Raw genomic sequence first — 22,547 nt, forward strand, 5'->3', positions numbered from 1 at the left:
AGGTTTGGAGGAACTTGGGTAATGTGAGGTGTCCCTGCCCATGGTTTGGGTTGGAACTGGACGATCTTTAAAGTTCCTTCCCAGCCAAACCATTCCATGAGTCCATCCATGAAAACCAGCAGTGAGGAAGGGCAGTGCCCAGGCTGGGGGAATGATCCGTGCCTCGGTGGCCTCGCTGAGCTGGAGCTGCCCTCCCTGGAGCCAGCGGGATGGGAGCGGGGATGGGATGGGGCTGAGAGGGGTGGCAGCACCTCGGGGCCCACACCCCGGGGCTGTGAGGCTGCAGGGAGGGAATAAGGATGAGAAGGAAAGAAATAACATCATTTTTGGGGGAGGAACCCAGCCCAGCCGTGCTCTGGGGTGGTACAGCAGGGAGCTGCTCAGCCAAACCCATCAGGCTGAGTTTTCCCGGAGGCAGGGACTGCTCCCACCCACCCCACAGCCCACCAGGGATCCCCCACTGACCAGGAACATGCTCCCCACATGCATTTTCCACTTGATATGCCCGGAATTGGGAACAGTGGGGCTGAGGAGGGGATAAATTTGGCTTCTCCCATCCCCTGTAACTCTGCAGGTCACCCCAACACCTCCCCACCGGCGGCACGTGAGGGGATCCCATTGCTGTGCATCCGTGAGCCCCTCACAACCCCTCTCCAACACAATTCCCTTCCTCCTGCTCCCTCTCCATCCCAGCCAGGTCCTTCTCCCCTCACAGGGAAAGGGCAGTGTGGGACCAACAATCCCTGGCCAAGCCCAACCTGCTCCTGGCTCCTGAGTGAGCCCCCCAGGCTGTCACACGTGTGTATGTGACACACAGAACAGAGAAAGGAAAGCAGTCCCCCTTTCTCATCAGTCGTGGATGGGTCCAGCAAAGCAGAAACAGCTTTTCCCAAGGCTGCAGACATGGATCAGCTGCCTCCAGGCTGAGGATGGAGCTGGCAAAGGTTCAGGCTGGGAGGAAAATGTTGCAGTGCCAAAGGTGAGTCCTGGTGAGCCAGGAAACACCAACCAAGGTGACACCAAAACAACGAGGCCCCTCAGGGTCACTGTGATGTAAATGGTGGAAAGAGGTGCAAAAAATAGCAAGGAGCACTCGACAGAGCTGGGCAGGGGAGGGGAATGGCAAATCCTGGAGGCTGGGAGGAGAAACTCCATTATTGTACTCCATCATTGTACTCCCCGTGCCCACCTCCACCTTGCTTGGCCAAGCGAGAGAATTTAGACATTTCAGAAACTACCCACACCTCTGCTGGGGGAAAAACCAGCTTTTTGAGGTCAACAAATCCTTCCAGCTGCAGCACAGGATGGGTAGCCAGCTCTGCCAGGACACCAGGCTCCCGAGCCAGGCTTTCCCGAAAAAGCAGCGCAATCCCTTTGGGCTGAGGAGCAGGGAGCAGAGCTCTGCCCTGCCAAGCAAACGGGTTTGGTAACAGGGGCACAGCTCTGTGTGCAGACAGGAAAGCTTAGGAGTTAATCGTGCTGACCAGGTGGGTGACCCCGTGCTCCCCCAGCATCCCTCCCCCGGGGTCCCAACGCTCCGTGGGCTGGGAAGTTTCCTGATCCCCCAGCCCGAGGGTGGTGGCCACATTCCCCAGGCCCAGCCAAGGAATTGGTTCCCTGCTTGGTTGTTCAGCACCGGCTGCCACGAAAGGCACAGAGTCAGGAGGAGGCTCCCAGCTCCTGGGGGCATTCAGGGAATTTCAGGCAGCAGAAGAAATGAGCAAACGGAGCCCAGGCTCAGCCCCGCTGAAGAAAATCTCCGAGGGGGAACGCAGCACATCCCAGTTTAGGCAAGAGCTGGAGCTCTGGCCTGGCATGCACCTCAAATCCCTGCTCCAGACCAAGCAGCAGATGACGTGGCGGCCCTTGCTGCCAGGGGTGGCAACACAGCAGAGGAGGAGAGGGCTGAAAGTCTGCTGAGCGTTAGAGCAGGGCTGATCACCCTTGGGAGAGAGACGATTAAAGCGCTGAGATGCTGTAATCAGGTCTGGGATTGGCCCCGCGCTGCATCTGCTCAGACCTGCGCCCTGATTAGCCCTAATCTAGCTGGCATATGTTAATCTAAAGCATGGATTTCAGACCCTTTCAATTGTATTAAAAACAGGAAATCCATTAGACAAAAAAAAAAAAAACTCCAAAAACCCAATCGGCCCCAAATCGACTTCTCGAGTCTTTGGGAAATACATTTCTGCAAAGGAAGTGGAGCAGAAGAGGATCCCACAGGAACCTGTGGCTGCTCAGACCAGCTCCTGCCTGGCAGGGACAGCAGCAGAGGATGTGATGGATCACACACAGCAGCACAAACCATGCCCACGGGCTCCCAGGAAGATGCAGCCAGGCTATACCTTCGCTTCCCCACCCAAAATTCCCCTCCTGTCCTGGGCAGGGGTGAGGAGCCAGCTCCAGGCAGCTGGGGAGAAGGTGGGAACCTTCTCAGCACCCTCGTGCTTGAGGGAAGAATCCGAGAGTGGAGCTGTTCCCTGAGAGGAATTTTTGGCTCTAGGGGTTGTGATGCCACAAGAAACACTGCTGGGCACGGAGGAAGAGGAGGGACACGAGGCTGGGGTCATGGAGCAGCACAGAACTATTGCCCTTGGGAGTTCTTTTATGGGACAACATGGAAAATTCACAAGGACTTGAGCCATCACCTTGGAGCCCCTCAGAGAGCACAGGACATTGGTTTGGAGCAAGGCAACATCACCTGCTGAAAACCCAGAACCTTGACTGGCGCTGCCACTGGGGGTCCCGTGGCTCCAGAGGCCAAGGCTGGCTCTTCTTGCTCTGGTTTCCTGCACACCAAAGGCCCAAATGCTGCAAGCTGTGAGCTCTGCAGAGTCAGGAGTGAGTGATCCCACCAGTCCCTCAGCCCCCTGTTTCAGCACCAAATGGAAAAGGCTAAAAAAGGTGGAATTTTCCACTGGACTTTCTTGGCTGTTGATGTCCTCCTTCAGAGGAGTTTGTTTCCATCAGCACTGGGGAGAAACCAGAGCAAACTGTGCTGAAGCCTTTTGGGGCAGATGCTCCTGCACCTTCTCCTTCCCCTCCTCTGGAGCAGGGGCTGAGGAATCCAGCAGAAATTCCTGTGCTCAGGAATGCCCTACAGGGCCCTAGCACACAGGGCAGCAGATGCCATCTCATCACCACGCTCCTTGCAGAGCCAAGGGTGACTTTTGAAGATGTGATGGAAGAATTCTTGTCAATGATTCAGAATGAGTAGGTTTTAATACATACAAAAAAAAAAAAAAAAAAAACCAAAAAATGAAATATTTGCCCTTGGTGGGCAGCACAACAAAGGGGCACAGGGCATGCTTTGGTCTGCATTCCCAGGTGTAAATACATCAAGGCTGATGCAGGTAAGTAGGAATAATCATCTTTTCTCCCAGTGTTTCCCCCAGTAAGACACAAACTTGAAGTCCAGCATGGAAACCTGCATGTGGAAAAAATCCCAGACAACAGCTAAACATAAGGTTGGTGAAGCTCTGGAGCAAAGTCTCTGTCACTGGAGTGTTTTAGAGGAAGTAAGACCGAGGCTGGCTCAGGAAAGGGGCTGATCCTACAGAATCCTGGAGCAAAAACCATTTCTGTCCTCACCAACTGCGTTTTTGGACACCACCTGGACTGTTACTGCCAACACTGCTCAGCACAAACATTAAAATGTCCCACACCTGATTTTTATGAGATGTTTCCCTTGACTGGGAACTTGGTTTGTGAAGATTTCAAAAAAATATCCTCTTGACCACCTCCCTTCTGGGAGAGGCCTTCAAGAGGTGGAGGAGGGGGAAATCAGTGGGCACCAGGGTGTATTTTCAGGGAGATAAACCAGTTTCTGATGAGGTCCAGCCACAGCAGCTGAAATGAGAGCTCTCAGAGTCAGCTGCTACCCTGGCAAATCCTCAAGGGCCAACCCAAACGTGTCCCTTGAGGCACCAGGTGCTGGCAAGACACCACGGAAGGGATTTCACCCAAAGCCAGCCTCAGAAATAAAGCATTTCAGGAATCCCACCACACTCAGCAGTGACAGAGGAGCAGAGGACATCTCTCAACACGGACACTTGGTTTAAGATAAGATGAACTGAAAGCTGAGCCCTCCATCTTTTACCACCTCAGCTGCAAGAGCATCAGTGATTAACTCTAACTGACATCTCTCAGGATGATAATTGGAAGGATTTTTCCCATCAGAAATGGCTCAGTGTCACTGGAAGTGTCCAAGGCCAGCTTGGACAGGGCTTGGGGCAACCTGGGATAGTGGGAGGTGTGGCTGGACCAGGATGATCTTTGGTCCCTTCCAACCCAAGCTGCTCTGGATTCTGTGACATTGACAAACCTCAAAGCCCCCCTGCAGTGATGTAAGCTCTGAGAACTTTCCAGCCTCACAAGTCACAGCTCTTCCCTACAGAACCTCTGTGCCAGCCAGGTCAAGACATGAAGGTTTCTCCACCAAATTATCTGCAAAAAGCTGCGGTCCTCATTCAAGATCCTCCTCCATCTGTCTTTTCAGGAGCTACTCTGGTCAAAACCCCATTAAAGAACAATTTGATGAGGCACCTGAGGCTTTGATATCAAAGTTGAATCAATTAAGTTACATCATAGCCCAGACTTTTCCTTAAAATGGAAGATAAATGCAGATGAGATCCAGCATTCCCATCCACAGCTGCACGGGATGCAGCCCTGGAGTCACTCCCTCCTTCTCTGCATCCACCACACCTCCAGGGCCACAGCCCATCTCTCAGACTGTCCCTGGGGGTCACCTGCCTGCTTATCATTGTCAGTGACTCGTCCTTTCCTGAGCTTTTCAAGGAATGCCTGGATGTGGCACTCAGGGCTCTGGGCTGACAGAGTGGGATCGGGCACAGCTGGGACTCGGTGACCTTGGAGATCTTCTCCAACCTAACTGATCCAGTGTGGGATTCTGGTTCCTCTGGATCTGCTGCAGGGAGTTTTCCTTCTCTGCTCACTCAGGGCAGCAGGAGTTGCTGTCTTAGTGACCCCTCAAGCCATGGTTGATCCGGGAGCTCCCGGCCATGGGAACGGGGCAGGTCAGGAGGCAACACCACATTTACACAGCTCAATCTTCCTCCCACCCACTCAGCTTCAGCAGAATGTTGGTATTTTGCAACAAGGTGCTGTTTAAAATAAAATCCAAACATCCAAACTTGAGGTTTATCTCCAAAGCTTGGTCAGGGACCAACCTTCCTTCCCTAGCTGGGAGCACCAGCATCTTTGGGACATCCCTGGTTTCTTCATCCCTATAAGGAGGGAAGGGCCAGGGCCCAGCCAAAACCTGAAACACCTTTGGCTTAATCTCCCTTATTTCTTCCAGATCTTTTGTGGGGGCTTTGAGTTTTTGGGGTTTGTTTTGGATGCTTAGGGAGTTTTTGGACTTCTTTTAAGGTTGCGGCACTTTGAGACAAAAACCACAGGGCTGGAACTCCTTATTTACAGGAATTATCTCCTCTGGAGCCTCGGCACTTCCATGGAAAGAGGGAGATCCCAGTGAGCCAGCCTGATGCCCAGACCCTTCCCTGGCATAGCAAAGACCCTCAGTCTGCAGCAGAGGTGACAAACGTGTCCTTCACTGGTGACACCAGTGCCGTGGGCCTCTGTCTTTGCAGCAAGTCCCAGGAGGAAAAAAAACTTGCAATGATGTTTAACATGGGAAACAACCTGAAATCACAGGTTTTCTCTTTTTTTTGATGGAAAAACTCCCAAGAAAAGGGTGCTTGGGAAAAGCAGAACAGCAGTTTGGTGTCCTGGGGGTGGATTAGCTCCACACTTTTTGCTTTGTCTTACCTGATGCCATCTGTCCCCTCCTCTCCCCTTCAGGGGGTGAATTTAGAGCTGGAGAAGAGGCCCTGGGCATCACCTGAGGCAGAATTAAACTGTCCCTGCTTAAGCTCAGTCCTCACCTAGACCTGCCCCTCCAGTGCTGGGTCTCCACGGTGTGGCACCTTAAACTGGAGTCACTTTGTCACTAAGGAGAGGTGACAAACCCAGGGAAGGAAGGTTTTTCCTGGGCTCCAGGGCTGGAAGCTTAGAGAATAACCTGTCTAAGCCTCCGTGATGAGCTGGCTTTGGCGTGGACACACCTGAGAAGATTAGAAGTCTATCGTGGTCAATCATCTCTACAGGAAACACAGATAAAAATAGAGAAAGTCCAAACCCCAAAGGTCTGCTCCAGCTGGGCTCTGCTTCCCCCACGATCTGCTGGGTGTTGGCACAAAACACAGGGCAGACAGGGGTTATCTGTGCCAAACTTCTCAGGAAGCAGGGAGAGGGAACACCTCAGGACAAATCAGCCTGTTCCTCTTCTCAGGAATCAGGTGTCAAACCCATGAAGGAGATTCTGAACAATCACCTCAAAGGGATCCCCGGTAGATTTTTCCATAAATACTTTGCTGACTGCCCTGTTATGCTTTTAACATCCCCAGGGGCTCTCCCAGAGGAAGAGATGGATTCTTATCCTGCTTTTTTAAACAGCTTTTAGTGTCCTGTATTTTCCACACGTTTTTATTAATGGCTACTGTGTGAGGCATGGCAGGGCACCACCTAAAATTACAAAACCATTTTATTACCTGAGTGACATCACCACATCCCAAAGGCATTTCAACCTCAAATGGTGCCCAGGAACAAAAACCAGACAGACAAGAGCCCCTTTAACCCCAAGAAACACCAAGAGAGACCTAAAGGTCTAAGTGCAAAACCAGCTAAATCCCAACATTCCAAACTACCACCACAAAAATCCACTCACCTGATGAACCCTCTGCCATGTTCCACTTGCAACATGAATAGTCTGCTGCTAGGATGCCTGACAATGAAATGCAAGTGTAAAAGGGGAGATACTACAGCTGGAGAGGGGGATTTAGTGGGGTGATTAATGTACTTATAGGAAATGCATCCTTTGGTTTACTGGGTGAGTGCAAAAATTCAGTGCCCCCGTAGGAGCAGCACCCCAATATTAGGCAGAGCAACTAAAATATTTCTAATTCCATACAGAACATTGAGTGTGTAAGTGGGACGTAAGAATAAGGCACTGCCAGATATTTTACCAACATTTAGAAGTTTAATTGGCCCAGAGAGGCCCACTGAGCAAAGTCTGCACTGAAGCAGTGAAATCCATCACGGAGAAGCTCAGGCCACCTCCAACAAAGCTCTCCACAATTCCCACCACGAGAGACAAATGAGGAGCAGAAATGGCTGCCAAAGTGGAATTTCTACATATCCCAGGAGCACGAGGCTGGGAAGCTCATGAAATGCAGGCACCCCTTGGAGCCTGGGAGGAGCTCCATGTGATTTTAGGGCTCGGAGGGCCTGGCTGGTTTCAGCGGTGCCGACGGATCACACGCGAGCACAGACACGGGCACATCCTACAGAGCGCTGAGCACATGGAGACATAAAGCAGCCATTGTGCTGGCAGAAAGGCAATCTGTAACCAGATAGGCCCTGGCTCTATCTAAAAGCCATTTTCCCAGCATTTTTGCTGATTTGCTCCCCAGGAGCCTTCCCTGCCACAACAGGGTGCACATTCATGGCCTCGGGTTCTCCCCCCGTGCCCCATCAGTACCTCTGTGCCAGGGAATTCTGTGCTCTTAACCCTACAGAGGTGGCACAAGCCCCCCAGCAGAGCCTTTAGAGGAGGATTATTCCTTGGGAAGGCATCTAAAGCTTCACCTTGATCTGGAAAGCTGCAGCTGTGGCGATCTGCTGGAGCCTCACCTCGCACTAGGTCCTGCCCAGCTACCAGGAGGTAAGTTTGGCTTTTTTCCTCAGGGGAGAAGGGGCTGGAAATGCACCTGAAGGCTCCTTTTTTTCCCTTTTCCTGAAAGCACAGCCTCCAAATCCAGCTAGAAAAGCATCCCTGCTCCAAACCAGCACCTCCCCTCCTGCAGCAGTGTCCTGAGCTTTGGTGTCCACAGCCTGTCCTGGACACATTTGGCACAGCTTCCCCCGAGGCAGGACCTGGCCCATCCTCAACGAGGTAAGCAATAAATCACAGTGAAAACACGGCTCAGATGTGGAACTTTTCATGTGAAGAGCAAGTTTTTACAGTCCACATTCCTCCTTTTTTGTACACCACCGTCTCCCGCTGCCCGGCAGGTGAGATGGGTTCCCACCTCGCTCTCCTGAGAGTATTTATCCTTGGAATGCTGCTGCCTCTGGCAGATTCCTTTTAAACTCTGCACATCTGGTGCTAAAAACACAAAGTTAGGGCTCTGTCCTGGCGACTGAAGGCACAGAACTTTTGTGCCCCAACCATCCAGGCCTGGGGATTGGAAGAGTCCTTTGCACACCACGAGAAAGCAACGATGGGTGCAGGGAGAGGGATGAGTTTGTTTTCCCAAAAAGGAGATTTCCAGCTGTTTTGTCCCTGTGGGTCTCACCCTGGATGTGCAAAGTGGAGATCTGTGGCCCATGGACCCGCACAGACAAAATCTGTGAGGAGAATCAAGCAGTGCAAGACAGTTCTTCCCAGGCAGACAGAACAGGTTGGAAAATGGGAGAGCTGTGGTGGTGGTGGCTGGAGAATTCTGGTTTTTATTTGCTGCGATGATTCAGGCCCAAATTCCCACAGCTCTGGCTCAGATGGGAGGCCCACAGGTGAGGAAGCACATCTCCAGCAGCAGCAAACACACAGAAACCCTCAAACCCGGCCGAGTCCGAGTCTTCATTTTCTGCTGGACTTCAAACCTCTTAACGTGAAATTCCTACTTGGAAGTGCAACTCAAACTAATTTTTTTTTTGAGAGAACGCACCAGGAACCCCTGAGAAGGACATCATAACTCATCCAAGGGTCAGAGCAATGGGAAATAACAGGGCCCAAGCTCACTGCTGGCTCTGATGGAACAGAAACCCCCCTGGCTGCTGATCCCTGCGACATCAAAGGAGCTCAACATCCCCCATTGATGCCAGCAATAAAATTCCACTTCCATTAGCTCCATGTCCACCACTTAAACGCAGCAGTCCCAATTTACACACCAATTAGAGCTCCCCTAATGCCTGGCAGTACAAAGCTTTGGGGTTTTTGTTTTTTTTCCCCCCGGTGGGAAGAGGTGGAAGGGAAGAGATCAGGCGGCTCAGGGGAATAGCAGAGAGCCTTTCACTGCCAGGGCTCCTGCTCAAATCTGCCCTCGGCCAGAGGAACAGATGGTCCCTCCCGAGGGCTGGGCTGTGGCTTACATGGAATAAGGGATTGTCTCAGGCCACTGGTGGACAATTTACTGCAGCCACAAACACCCTGCTGGTGGTTTCTGCTCGAGGAATCCATGGCTACGAAGCAGCTGCTGCCTACCTGATGCCAGGCACCTCATTCCTGCAGGGAACTGAGGGGAATTGCTGCCTGTGAGGTGCAGGAACCTGGGTCTCAGGCTAAAACCACCTGCTTTAGCTGTCATCAGCTCCTTGGACTTGTCAGCAGCAGCACACACTCACTGAACTTCCCCTGGGAGGTTTGCAAGGTTAAAATCATGGGGAAAAGGGAGATGGGGAAGTTCAGGGATCTGTGGCAACAAGGGGGCAAACCCAGAGGGAAAGGAAGTTTGCTACAGTCTGTGAGCTGGGGATGGGAATAATAAACCCATGATTAATTTCAAACCAATTCCAAGCTAGTGCTCTCTCTGTCTGGATCTCCTGCAGGGCAGAACTGAACTTCCCATGAGCAGATGGCAAAAAGTCCAGTGGGTATCCCAGGAGCAGAAAAGGGTCCACATGAGCCATCAGAAAGTGTCACCCAGAGAGAGGAATTTCTATAACTGTGAGGGAATAAATTATGCCAAAAGATATGGAGGGTGGGAGGCAGAAGTCAAAATCAGGCTTAAAAATGCCACTCGTGGTTTTGAAAAATATTCAGAGGAAACCACCTGAGGAGAAAGGGATTTCACAAAATTCTTGGAACCTGTTCTGCAGCTCTACGAGGGCTCCCAGGAGGAATCTTGGAAGTGAGGATTCCTGACCTGGCTTTTCAGGGATGGCCCCAGAGCCATCCAGTGGGGCTGGGCTTGTGCAGCCTCTCCCAGCCTGGCCCGGTGTGCGGAGCAGGGAAAATAGGGCGATTCCCCGGAATCTTCCTGCACAGCTGTTTCCCTGCTGCGGATTACTGCTGTCACATGAGCTGCTTTACAGCAAAGCCAAGCTGTCTCCATGAGCTGAGAAGGTCACTGGGAGACAGGGCCCTGCAGGGACAGACACATCGCCCTCCTCTGCCTTCCCAAAGGGACACCAGGCTGTGGGAAAAGCGCTCCCCACGGTCAGAGGGCAAGGGAAGGGGGTCTCACCTCCTCCCCTCTGCTCAGCTGGACTCCACATCACAGGAGGGATGTCCCAGTGCTGAGCCACTGCTGGCCACTGACCAGGCTCCAAGCAAAGTGCTGGAAGCTGGAAGAGTCCTTATGGTGACAAATGTGCCTTCTCTTCCTTGGGTGCCCACCAATGTAGGGACAAAGCCACCCAAAGGTCGCCAGCCAAGCGACACCAAGGTGCAGCTGCATCTCTTCAGGCTCTTGTGCAACCTGCTGATGCCTCAAATAACACCCCAGTCAATCCCAGAGCAGGAAATGTCCTCCTCAATCCCAAGTCTAACAGCTGAACATCAAGGAAGAGGAAAGAGTTTCACTTGGGAAAACAGAAATCTGAAAGTTCAGTGCAGCCACTTGGAAAATTCATTAAAACCTCCCATCTTCCTCGCTCTGCCAGGGCAGGGATGGTGCACAAGGAAAAACTTTCTGCTCAGAGGCCCGGGGGCTGCAGGACAGGGCTCTTAACCATGCCCCAGAGGCATAAGACAGATGGGGCTGTGCTTTTAGGCTTTAAAATCAGACCCTGCTCCAGAGATCCAATGAGGAGGATAAATCCAGGCACCGAGTGAGCCTCTGGATGTGCTTGGGGAAAAAGCAATAGAGGAACTTGGGAGGTCAAAGCCTGCTAAGGAAGCAGCTGAGGCTCTCAGAAAAGAGGGGCTGAGCACTTTTCAAGGCAAAGAAAGCCAACATCCACCTGGAGTTTGGAGAAGTCCATCCAGGAAGTGGGGAGCGCACATTCCAGAGAGGAGCAGGGAGGGAAGGAGAACAGAAACCACAAGCGGCCCGCAGGGAGGAAACTTTGGTGTAAAACAAAAGCCCAGGAGCTGGGTAAATGAAGAGCCAGCAAACCTCAGTGCAGGGAGCAGCCCCAAGGTGCAGGCAGGGCATTTCTCCTTCCCCAGGGCTGCCTGGCAGGGGGAGAGCTCCAGGAGCCCATCTCATTTCCTAAGATGCCTCCCGCAGCAACGACAGCTTGCTGGGATTTCAGCCAGCTTCCCATTTGGATCAGATTGCACCCTGCACCCACTGACAGCCATTAAGGGCCCAAAGTGGCCTCGGGTCAGAGCAGCCTCCATCCATTCCCAACAGTGACACGTTCAGCTCTGACTGCAGAGGGTGGCCTGACCCAGCCCAGCCCGCAGCCACCAGGCAGGGATGGCAGGAGCTGTGCCCTGCTGTCACCCACCAGCAGGCTGCAGCACGTTCTGCAGGGGGATCAGGGGGATCAGGGAGCCCCTCTCCACCTGCCCAGGTAATGAATTCCTTGGGTGCTGCAAGGGGCAGGAGTGGCACAGCACAGATGGAAAAAGCAGTGACCTCCCAGCCTTACCCGTGGTGCAGCACTGTCCCTTCCCACCACGGATGGGGACAAGGCAGGAGGTCTTGCAAGCCAAAATCTGCCAAAATCTGCACTGGGAGGTGCTCCAGGTGCTCCACAGCTGTGGGGAGCACTGCCCATCCTCAGCCCTGGGGTCAGCTGGGATCAGCTGGAGGAACTGCCCTGAACTCCAGGCACAAATTTGGCTTCTCTCTGGGCAGCAGCTCACGAGGGGAGAGAGCTGGGACCTCTCTTTGGGGTTTCTGGAGGAGCAGGATGAGCAGGGATGGTGCCAGCAGCACGAAACTGCCCTGGGATCCCTGCTGGAAGATCTGCCAGAGATGGGCTCAAAAAGCTGAGGTGGGGCTGCCACATGCTCCAGGTAGTTTGGAATTAGTTGTTACTACACGGAGAATCCACCACACAGGAATTTTATCCTGGAGAAAGGAGCAGCAAAGCAGAGCTGGTCTCAATTTTGGCTTCATCTTCATCCACCCAGCTCCACACTGGTGGGTTTGAACGTCCAGCTCCACACCCAGCACAGACATGTCCAGCAGAAATGGCACAAAGCTGCTTTCCCCAGGCTGGTGGTGCCTTCCAGGAGCACCACAACCCTGTCTGGACCCCCTGGAGAAGCTCTGCTGGTCAAGCCTCTGACCCAGGTGAGGTTAAGCATGGAGGAGGAGGAAAAGAACTGGAAAAAGGACTCAGCAGCATCTCTGATGGGTCAGGAGAGATGCAGGGCTGGGCAGAGCTGGATTTCTGCCCCCACCTGTGCCCTTCTCCCTAAGCCAAGGGCTGTAAATAAAACAGCACCAGGCTGGAGAGGTGCAGCTTGTCAGGAGAGCAATTCCCTATCCTGGAGCCAAATCACTGATCCCAGAGGGTGGCACTGCTGAGATCTGCTTGCAGACACCCTTCAAAAACACCTCCATCCTTTCCATCCCCATTCCTGCACTGGAAACACTGGCAAACAAGGAAATGCTTCCTTATGCTTTCAGGATAGGAGAAGATGCCAGCTCTACTGGCTGCCATTCCTTTCCTGCCTGGGTTCAACCACACCTCTTTTAGACAGGAGCTTGTCCAAGGATTAAAATTCCCATCTACTGCAGACACCCCAAAAATTTTCTGTGACCACAGAGCCACGGGCCCTGACAGCCCCAGCCAGCCAGAGGGGACCAGGAAAGCTCAGAGTGTGGCTCTCAAAGCCAAATTGTTGGGGATTTCATCACCATCAACTGAAAAACCCCTGGAATTTATCTGAAGGTTGGAGGTGGTAAAGTCAAATGAAAAGTCACTAAGAGATCACAGAGCCATGGAGTGGTTTTGGGTGGGAAGGCACCTTTCAAGGGCACCCAGTGCCACCCCTGCCATAGCAATTCCAGCCCAGCCAGGAATTCCTCATTGCCAAGATCCCATCCATGGCTGCCCTCTGGCACTGGGAGCCATTCCCTGTGTCCTGTCCATCCCTTGTCCCCAGTCCCTGTGCAGCTCTCCTGGAGCCCCTCCAGGCCCTGCCAGGGGCTCTGAGCTCTCCCTGGAGCTTTGGTTTCTTGAACACTGAGAAAAGCAGGATCCAGGGAATACAAATACATCCCTTCACCTGCCAAAAGGCCTCTTTGCAGCACCCTTCCTGCACTGAGCAGCTCCTTCTGAAGCCACCTGAATTCCTGAGGGGCTGTGGGATGAAGGTGCAGAAGCTTGGAAAAACATCATACAAATCCACCAAACAAACAGGCTTCAAATCCAAGCCAAACCCACAAGGAATCCCAGTCAGGCATCACATTCAGAGTGTTCCCAGCCAGACTGAGTAATTCCTGGTTTTGGGATGAAGAGTCACCAGGAAAATTGTGGGATTTAACAGAAATCAACTGAGATCCATCAAATATGAAACTTCCCACTCAGAAGACAGTGTCAGAGCATCTGAATTTTCCAAGGGAAATTCAGGGTCAGCCAAAAGAACTTCAGCTTCCTGTTAGCACAGCAAAGATGGGAACTGCTTTAGGTAGTCAGACCTGCTTTAAATTCTTGCACCAGGCAACAGGCAGCTCCTCTTTCAAAATTTATGGCTAAAGAAGAAATCCTGCCCAGCCTGGAGTCGCCAGCAGTGCTGCTCCCTTCCCTCCTGCAGTCAGAACAAAAGGGAACATATTGCAACTATGCTGAGAGAGAGGAGGGCTGCTGTCTATTGCTTTAAATGCAATGTTAATGCCCTGTAATCAGCTTTAATTTTTAAACAGACCCAGCCCTCCTGTCCATTTCCCCTAATTCAGGACACGTGGAAGGTAAATGGCCTGTGCTTAAAGCAGGCCAGCCAGGGCTGTGACAGCTGGGGAGCCTGTGAGGCTCAACTGCCTGATCACAGCAATGCATGGCAAAACTCACCAGGGGAGGGGACACGGCGAGGGCAGGGGAGGTGCTGGAGATGCTGTGAGGTCAGGGAGAAGCCAGGAGACAAGGCCAGACAGGGCACGGCTCATTTAGGGGCTGGCAGCTCCCTGAGACCAGCAGGAGTGGGAGCAATGATGGAAGGGATGGAAGTGTCCAAGGAAAGGCCCTGGAGGTGGCTCCCTGCCCCAGGGAAGGGGTTCCCTTTGGGATTTTGGGAACCCTGGCACGGACACGCTGAGCAGGAATGGCTGCTGGCTTTTAGGGACAACATCAGGAGCTGAGTCACTCTCAGGGCCTGCCTCCTCCCTCTGTGCTCTCACAGAGCAGCCTGGAGACTTCACGTGAGACTTGGATACAGAAGAGGGGCACAAAACCACCCGGGAGGCTCCTGGTGCTCCTCAGGCACTTTGTGAAGAGGAGAGAGGCCTTGGAACAGCCCAAGTGCTCGTCATACCAAAATATCCCCAAGAATCATGGAAGGGTTTGGGCTGGAAGGGATCTTAAAGATCCAGCTCCTGTCATACCAAAGTATCCCCAAGAATCATGGAATGGTTTGGGCTGGAAGGGATCTTAAAGATCCAGCTCCAACCCCCTGCCATGGCAGGGACACCTCCCACTGTGCCAGGCTGCTCCAGCCCCAGTGTCCAGCCTGGCCTTGGGCACTGCCAGGGATGCAGGGGCAGCCCCAGCTGCTCTGGCAATTCCAGCCCCTGCTCACCCTCCCAGCCAGGAATTCCTTCCCAATATCCTGAGATATCCCTGGAGCCTTCTCCTGTCCAGGTGAGCACCTCCCCCTGCTCCCAGCCTGGAATTCCTTCCCAAAATCCCATCTGACCCTGCCCTCTGACAGTGGGAAGCCATTCCTGTAAGCCTCACTCCTGTAAATCCCCATTCCACACCGGAAGGCTGCTGTAAGGTCTCCCTGGATCCTTCTCTTCTCCAGGCTAAATAAAGACAATAAAATGAGATTTTTCTACCCCAAAAGGCCAAACTGTCTCCAGAAATGACCATTCTGTGCTCCCACGAAGGAAACCCAAAGGCATCCTCCTCCAGCCCCTGCTGGGTGGTGCGGGGCTGGTCCCACCCCACACCTGGAACGGGACCCGGGGAAGCTCCGGATGGATGTGGGACAGGAGGGGCTATTTTTAACCCCGCTTGGTGGGCAGACAAATCCTAATCGCCAGCGGCAGCAGCCTCATCAGCAGGGCCAGGATGTCAGAGCAAAGCCGGCCAGTGGCAGGACAGCGGGATTAGCGCCGGCACGCAGCCAGGAGCCGCGGGGTGGCAGCGACAGCCCCGCGTCACCGGGACAGCGGGATTAGCGCCGGCACGCAGCCAGGAGCCGCGGGGTGCCTTCAAAGGGCAGGGCAAGGGGTGCCAGGGTGGGCACACAGCAGCTCCTGGGGATGCTCTGCCTCTGCTCCTGCTGCCGTGGGAGATGGAGATGGGGTTGGTGAGCCAAAACGCCAGCAGGGAATTTCTGCTCACACCCAGCAGAGAGCCAGAGGCTGGCGGTGTGTTGGTTTTCCCAGCTTTTATGGAGATGGGGCAACTGTTTGAAAAGGTTTTATTCTATTATCAGTTTTGATGAATAGTGAGGCACAAGAGATGTAAAACTCAGTGCTGTTCCATCAGAAGCTAACCTATTTTTTGGTTACAATACTTTATAAATATTTTTCAGCCTATTAGCTTTTGGCACACAATGCTGCTGTTACTTCTAACAACAATCACTTAGGATTACCCCATCTCTATAAAAACTGAAAAAACCAACAACAGGGAATGGGGGTGAGCACAGGATGCAGTCAGGAGCCCCCTCTCTACAGGGCACATGCAGGGGAGTGAGTGTCCTTGGAATCATGGAATCATTAAGGTTGGAAAACACTTCCCAGATCGAGTCACACCATCCCCCAGCACTGCCAAGGCCACCACTGTCCCATGTCCCAAGTGCCACATCCACGGGGCTTTGAAATCCCTCCAGGGATGGGGACTCCAAACCTCCCTGAGCAGCTGGGCCAGGGCTGGACAACCCTTTCCAGGAAGAAATTTTCCCTAAAATCCACCCTGAGGCTGCCCTGGCCCAGTCTGAGGCTTTTCCCTCTCCTCCTGTCCCTGTTCCCTGGAGCACAGCCCGAGCCCATGTCCCCAAGTGCCACATCCACATGGCTCTGAAATCCCCCCAGGGATGGGGACTCCAGCCCTGCCCTGTGCCTGACAAGAGAGGAATTTCAGTGCCTTTCAGTGAGGAATTTTTTCCCTAACATCCTAACCCCCCCTGATGCAATTCGAGGCCCTTTCCTCTGGCCCTGTCGCTTGTTCCCTGGGAGAAGAGACCCCGACCCAACACAGATGAAGCTCCTTTAACTGAGGTTTATGCCACTCAGAGCCCAACAGCTCTGTGCCTGATAATTATTCATTGATACACAGCAATTTGTCCTCTAGGAAACACCTCTCCCTGTCCCTGGAGCTGCTCAGCAAACCCAGGAATTCACCCTTCTGCTCTCTTTGCTGGCTGCCACTGGCTTCTCTTCTACCCTTTGTCATCTGAAACACACCTGCAAAAATTATTTTCCTCACCTTTCCTTCAGATTGGGATTAAATCCTACCTGTGGGATTAAATCCTACCTGTTTCAGGGAAAACCTTCATAAAAAAATTCTGTTCCCACCAGGGAGGCCCTACAAAAAGCTTGACTCTTTCCTTCCTGTCCTCCTGGATGCAAACATGCTGATCTGCACTTTGCCAAGCTGCTAGCGACTCATTTGGCTCCATCTTCCCTAAAAAGGAGATCCAACAGGAAAAACATAAAGTACTCCTTTTTAACAAGTGTCATTTGCAGCCCCTAAACCTCCCCCCAGGAAATTTAGAAATGTTTTTCTCATGTGAAAAAGCTCCCAGTGGCTCCGTGTTGCATTTTCCTATCCCGAGGAATCCCAAAGCAAGCACGGGGATCCCAAACTTCTGCTGGGTTTTCCCACCTGTGTTCTGCCCTCCGGGAGACAACACCCAGCACAGGGAACAGGATCCCAATCCTGCCTTTCCCTCCTGGATGTGTTTTCCTGTGCAAGCAGCTGGGTGGGACGGGCAGGCAGAGCTGCCAGAGGAGCGTTCCCATTTCCCATCTGCACGGGCCAGGCTGGGCACAGCTTCCCACCTGCTGACTTTGTGTGGGAAGCTCAGCAGCCTCGCCCAGAACAGAAGCTTTTCCAGCATTTAAACCTCTTCCCACATGGAAATCACCACCTGGAGGAGCAGTTCTGGTGGCACTGTCACCCCAAACGCCGCTGAGGCTCTTTTATCCTGCACATTTGGAGTCCTGGATGCTGAGAATTCGAAACTTTCTGTGCTGAAGGGCACAGAGCCACAAGAAAATAGTATATTTGACCTGAGGCAGTGGGGAAAGCTTCCAAGATTGATAGATAGCACTGGGATTATGGGTGTGGAGTTTGATCAGAAGTCTGTAATAACACAGAGTAGAAAACTTAGAGTTTAAGGCTTTAGAATATAACTATATAAGGGGCTAGATAGAAGTTCTAGGGCAATGGCTAGTTGCTCTTCTTCACTTTCTCCTTCATAAGCTTAAGTAGCATTTTGTAATTAGACAAAAAAACCTGCATTGTGGACTTTGAGTGATTAGTTATTAAGCTAAAAGTAAAAATAATTTAGGTGTCATTTCTTAATTGGATAGTTTAGCCTTAAAAGACCTTGTATAAAAAGACAGTTGGCCATTTTGTAGAATGCTGTAGAACTAACCACTTGTAGTATAAATAAGAAACAATAAACACCTAAATCTGAACACAAAATATCATCTCAGCAGCTTCAATCCCAGCCTTGAGAGAAGCAGAAAAAAGAAGCCAAAACCCCCCAGCACTGACACCTCCTTGCCAGGCCTGCAAAAGCTGGGAGCTCTCTAATCCCCCCTGCCCACGTCAGAGCCTAATGCTCCTCACAGATCCTGGCTCAGCCCAGCCTGAACACGGCCCCCTCTGCTTGTGTGGAGAGCAGGATGGGATTTTTGGGATGGAGAAGTGCAGGACTCAGGTGGGCTCCTCGCAGTGTTCCCCTTCGTGCTCTCAGGAGCATCTCCAGCAGCACAGGGAGGAAATCCAGCAGGAAAATCAGCTTTGGGGACAGGAAAAGAACTGCCAAGGGGGACAAGCAGGATCCACTGGATCTCTGGTCTGTAAAATTAATTCCCTGGTTATGGCACATCCTCCACAGCTTCTTCTTCCTTCCCAAGTCTTCCCACTGCTCCTCATTCATGTCCTGGTTTGAATCCCAGCTGGAGCTGGAGCGTTCCACTCCCCTCACCTTCCACAAGCCCCGGACTGGTGCCGAGCCGTGGCTGTTGAACCCTCCCTGGGCAGGGAGGGCAGCCCTGCAGGCTCAGCCCTGCCAGGAGCCTCATCAATATTTCAGGATGCAGCCGGGAAGCCCTGGCAGCCCTCAGGGCCCCACGGATCAATGGCAAACAAAAGGCTGCAGGAGGAGGAGGAGGAGGAGGATGCTCCAGCACCGGCTCCTTCCAACTCTCACCGAGCTCCTCTCACTCCAAAAGCAGCTCCAGGGCACAGAGTTTTTCTTAGCAGAGCATTTCCCAGCATTTTCAGGGACTGGTGCTGCCACACTCCCCTCCACTTGCCCTCCATATTCCTCTGTTCAATACCAAGCACTTAGGAACAAAACCATCTGAGGCTCCAAGTGTGGGGTCACCAGTTCCTGCATCCCCACTCAGAGCAGATGCTCCTGAGGAGCAGGAAAACCATAATGCACTTAGCTGGTTTGACACTGCATGGGAGCAGGAGATCTTGTTTCCTTCAGCTGGGAATGGAACAGATCACAAGATTACCCACAGCCCTTCTGCAGTGCAGCCACGTTCCTGGGCTCCCTGCAAGATATCCAGCCCTAGATTCCAACATTTCCACGAATATTCAGAGGTCTCCTCTTTTTAGCCATCTTGGGGGTCTTGTATTGTTATTATTATTCAGATAATTCCAGAGAAGGGATGGGAAAAATGCCATAGTGAGAGAGAAAAAAAAAAATTAAAAAAAGAGAGTAATTACACTAAATGGCTGAAATCAGGAATGAAACACCTTGACAGACCTCCAGACATTTTCACAGAAATCATGGAATGGTTTGGGCTGGAAGTCAGTTAGCGATAATCTCATTCCTGCCATGGGGACACCTTCCACTATCCCAGGTTGTTCCAAACCTGTCCAACCTGGCCTTGGACACTCCTAGGGATGGGGAGGTGCCAAACTATCTCCTTTACCTTATCAATAAGACGGAGATAAATTTCTATCCTACCCTTCCAGATAGGTTTTTTCCTCAGAAAAATCCTGCAGAAGGGTCAGAGCATTCCCAGAGAGAAGCATTTACTGGGAATATCAGCAAACTAAGACCTCGCAAGCAGCAGAGAGAAGGGGAAATTTGCTGGTTAGGACCATTCTGGCTCTGGCAGTTTTCCCCAAATCACTGCCAATTCCACCTCCTCTGGACAGAAGGGCAGAGAGTGGATTTCTCCTGCTGCATCCATCAAATGGTGTCCAGGAGGATGCTCCCACTCCCACCCCGGCTACGGAGATAAATCCTGCCGGCAGTGAATCCATCTGCTCTGCTCCCCAGACAGAGACAGCAGCAATGGATACCAACATCTCCTCCATCCCTGAGGGAGATATATTAGCTGGTTACGTAAGGAACCAGCAGCATGGAGCTCCCAAGGACTCCAAAGCCCTTCCCCTTAATACCACCGGAGATTAGAGCAAATCGAAGGAGAGTGGAAACCAGGCGAGGGGCTGTGGGCGAGGCTGTGCTCACAGGAAAATGCTGCAGCCTCTCCTCTTAATGCACTCTAAATCCCATCTGATTTCCAACTCGGCTGCTAGGAAAAAAAAAAAGAGAAAAAAAAGGAAAAAAAAAAACCAACCCAGCCTGTATTGAAATGATGTCAGCGCTGGGAGAGTGAGGTGGAGTGACTCAGGGAGGGTGTGGAGAAGGGGAGTTTTAGGGGAAGCATCCAGAGGAATCCAGACTGTGAAAGCATTTTGGAAGCAGAGCAGAAGGAGCCAGGGGTGCGGATCTGCTTTTCCAAATCTGATTAGTTGCTGGTTTTGAGCATCCAGGGTCAGATCCTGCCTCTGATAAACACAGAGCACTTATCGCCCTCACGCCAGGCTGCCGGCACAATAAACACAATCCTGCTCTTCCCTCGGTGCCAGATGCATCCCCAGCTCCGGGGACAGGGATTTCCCTTCGTTTCTGCTCCCTCTTCAGGCTGGCTGACTCCACAGCAAGGGAACCAAACCAGCTCCGAGCCAAATTCCTCTTCCCTCCTCTGCTGCAATCTGAACATCCACATTTCACACAGAGCGTGCTGTGCTCCTGGCTGGATGAGGATTCTGATGGAAGGCAGCTCTCACCTGAGCAGGTTTCTGCTTTCATGCAAAATGACAGTTCTGGCACCCAGCCACAACTTGGCCCCTCTTTGACAATTCCTGTCCAAACAGTCCCACCCTCAAGGCTTCTTTACAACTTCACCCTTTGCGCCCTTTTCCGGCTGATTTTGACACACCTCCTTCCACCTAACCCAAACAACCAGTGGGTTTTTTCTTGGGTAATTCCATAATAACCAGTCTGAGCTTAGAAATTATCCCAGAGCCAGGCTGGGAAAGACCTCTGGGATCACTGAATCCAACCTATAACCCAACACCAAAGCATCAGGTGTTCCTTAAACACCTCCAGGGTCAGGCAGAAGCACAGAGCAATTGGAGGCAATGGATGAGCCCCAACGAAGCACATTTTCATATTCCATTAATCTCCTGAACTGGATTTTATAGATTTACACTTTTATTTCTAGTCTCAAGGGCTGCAAAAGTCACCAGACTTGGCAGAAGGCATAGAACAGGTGAGAAATGCTACAGAGAATCCCTGGAATCAAGAGATCGGCTGTGGTGGGAAGATGGAAAATGAAGCAGGAGGAAAATGACCTGAGGCTGACTCAGGAACAGCCACCAAGCACAGAAAAAAAGCCTTGAGAAGGGCAGGAAATAAGTAATAAAATGTTGGTTTAAGAGTTCTGGAGATGAGCTTATTATGGCACCAACTAATTGTGTTAAGTGATCAAGGCCGGTCCTTCCTGTGCTGGGCACAGACACACATCACGGAGCAGTTTTCCCAAAAAAACTAAGGATGTAGAGCCAGCTGGCAGGGGAGGGAAAGAGCAGAGCCACCAGCACCATGGCAGCAAAGAAGAAGTTAATACTCCCATTCCACCCTGAGATTAAAACTCACAACTGGTCAGTGACCCCCTGAGTGAGGGAGGAGTATTTTACCACCCAAACCGTGCCATTTCAATAAAAAGAGAGGAAAAGAACCTAAATAAAAACCAAACCAAAGAAAACCTTTGCAGAGGCCTTACCATTGGCATCCTGGACTCCTGTGAGTGCCCCCACCGCTGCAGCAGTTTCCCCAGACAGGACAATCTGTCCCCCTCCTTGAAGGGTGGCCTCGGCCAGCGTGGCTACGGCGTGGGCAGCGGCTTCACTGCAGGGAGGAGACAAGGGTTAGGGACAGCAGAGAAACAAATAACTCCATTTGAACCAGAAAACACACGCCAGGAGAGCAGCCCAGAGCAGAGGGATTCCCATCTGGCCTGGGTGAAGTGATGCACAGCAGAAGGAATGGATGGGAAGAAGCTGTTCTGGTGGATTTTTTTCAGGTCTCTTAGAAAAGTCCTGTGTTCTCCCTTTCACCTGGGACTTGATAAAACTTTGGGACAATTCCACGTGGCTCCTTCCTGCCTCTGGATTCAGGTATTTTGGCACTGGCACATCCTGGGGCTCTGCAGATTTCAGAGTTCTCCCTTCTGCCCCTTTGCCTTGTCCTGCTGCCATGACCAGCATCACCAGCTCTGGCTTCAACTCCTCCCCAGCCAAGTGGCTTAATGATGCTTTTTAATGAGCATTATTTTCAGCAGATTGCTGTTAAATTTCTTCACACAAATGAGGCCAGGCCCAAAAGCCCTGCAAAGGTGCTCAAGGAGTTCCAGAACAGGGATGGGGTAAGGAAAGAAGGAAAAGAAGATGGGACTGTCTCCAGAAAGGCTGAGCTGCTGAGATTCCACAGTTAAAAGGGTGTAAAAGGACCTTAAACCCATCCAGACCAGGGCAGGGACACCTTCCCTAACTCAGGTGAGCCCCACTCAGCCTCATTTGTGCCTTTGGAAGATTTCCTGCAGCTCTCAGGAGATAAAAGTGGCCCTTGAAAAGCCCAAAGCAGCTGCAAGGTGCTTCAAGGTTGTTGGATTAAGCCTTTTGTTGACCCAGAAATGGGCTGGTTTTGTGGTGAGGCAATACAGATGTTATATATATCTGTTATATATAATAACAGATATACATATAATACATAATATTATATATAATACATAATTATATATATGTATATGGGGTGGTTTTGTGGGTGAGAAAATACAGATGTTATAATTCACACTATTACAATCAGAAACTATTTCTTAATTACAACATATTATAAGTGTTTCTTAGCCCATCAGCTT

The 22,547-nt window shown here is 51.8% G+C and overlaps 1 protein-coding gene across 1 annotated transcript in view; it reads right to left on the minus strand.

Annotated features, from left to right (window-relative positions):
* Positions 1 to 22,547, minus strand: part of NRF1 (nuclear respiratory factor 1) — a 44,813-nt gene that overhangs the window by 476 nt on the left and 21,790 nt on the right. The window contains exon 9 of the mRNA XM_041401099.1: positions 21,414 to 21,538. Coding sequence (XP_041257033.1) covers positions 21,414 to 21,538 — 125 coding nt within the window. The remainder of the gene's footprint in view (positions 1 to 21,413; positions 21,539 to 22,547) is intronic.

This window comes from Onychostruthus taczanowskii, unplaced genomic scaffold, assembly GCF_017590055.1.
Source record: "Onychostruthus taczanowskii isolate IOZ18803 unplaced genomic scaffold, ASM1759005v1 scaffold184, whole genome shotgun sequence".
Classification (NCBI taxonomy): domain Eukaryota; kingdom Metazoa; phylum Chordata; class Aves; order Passeriformes; family Passeridae; genus Onychostruthus; species Onychostruthus taczanowskii.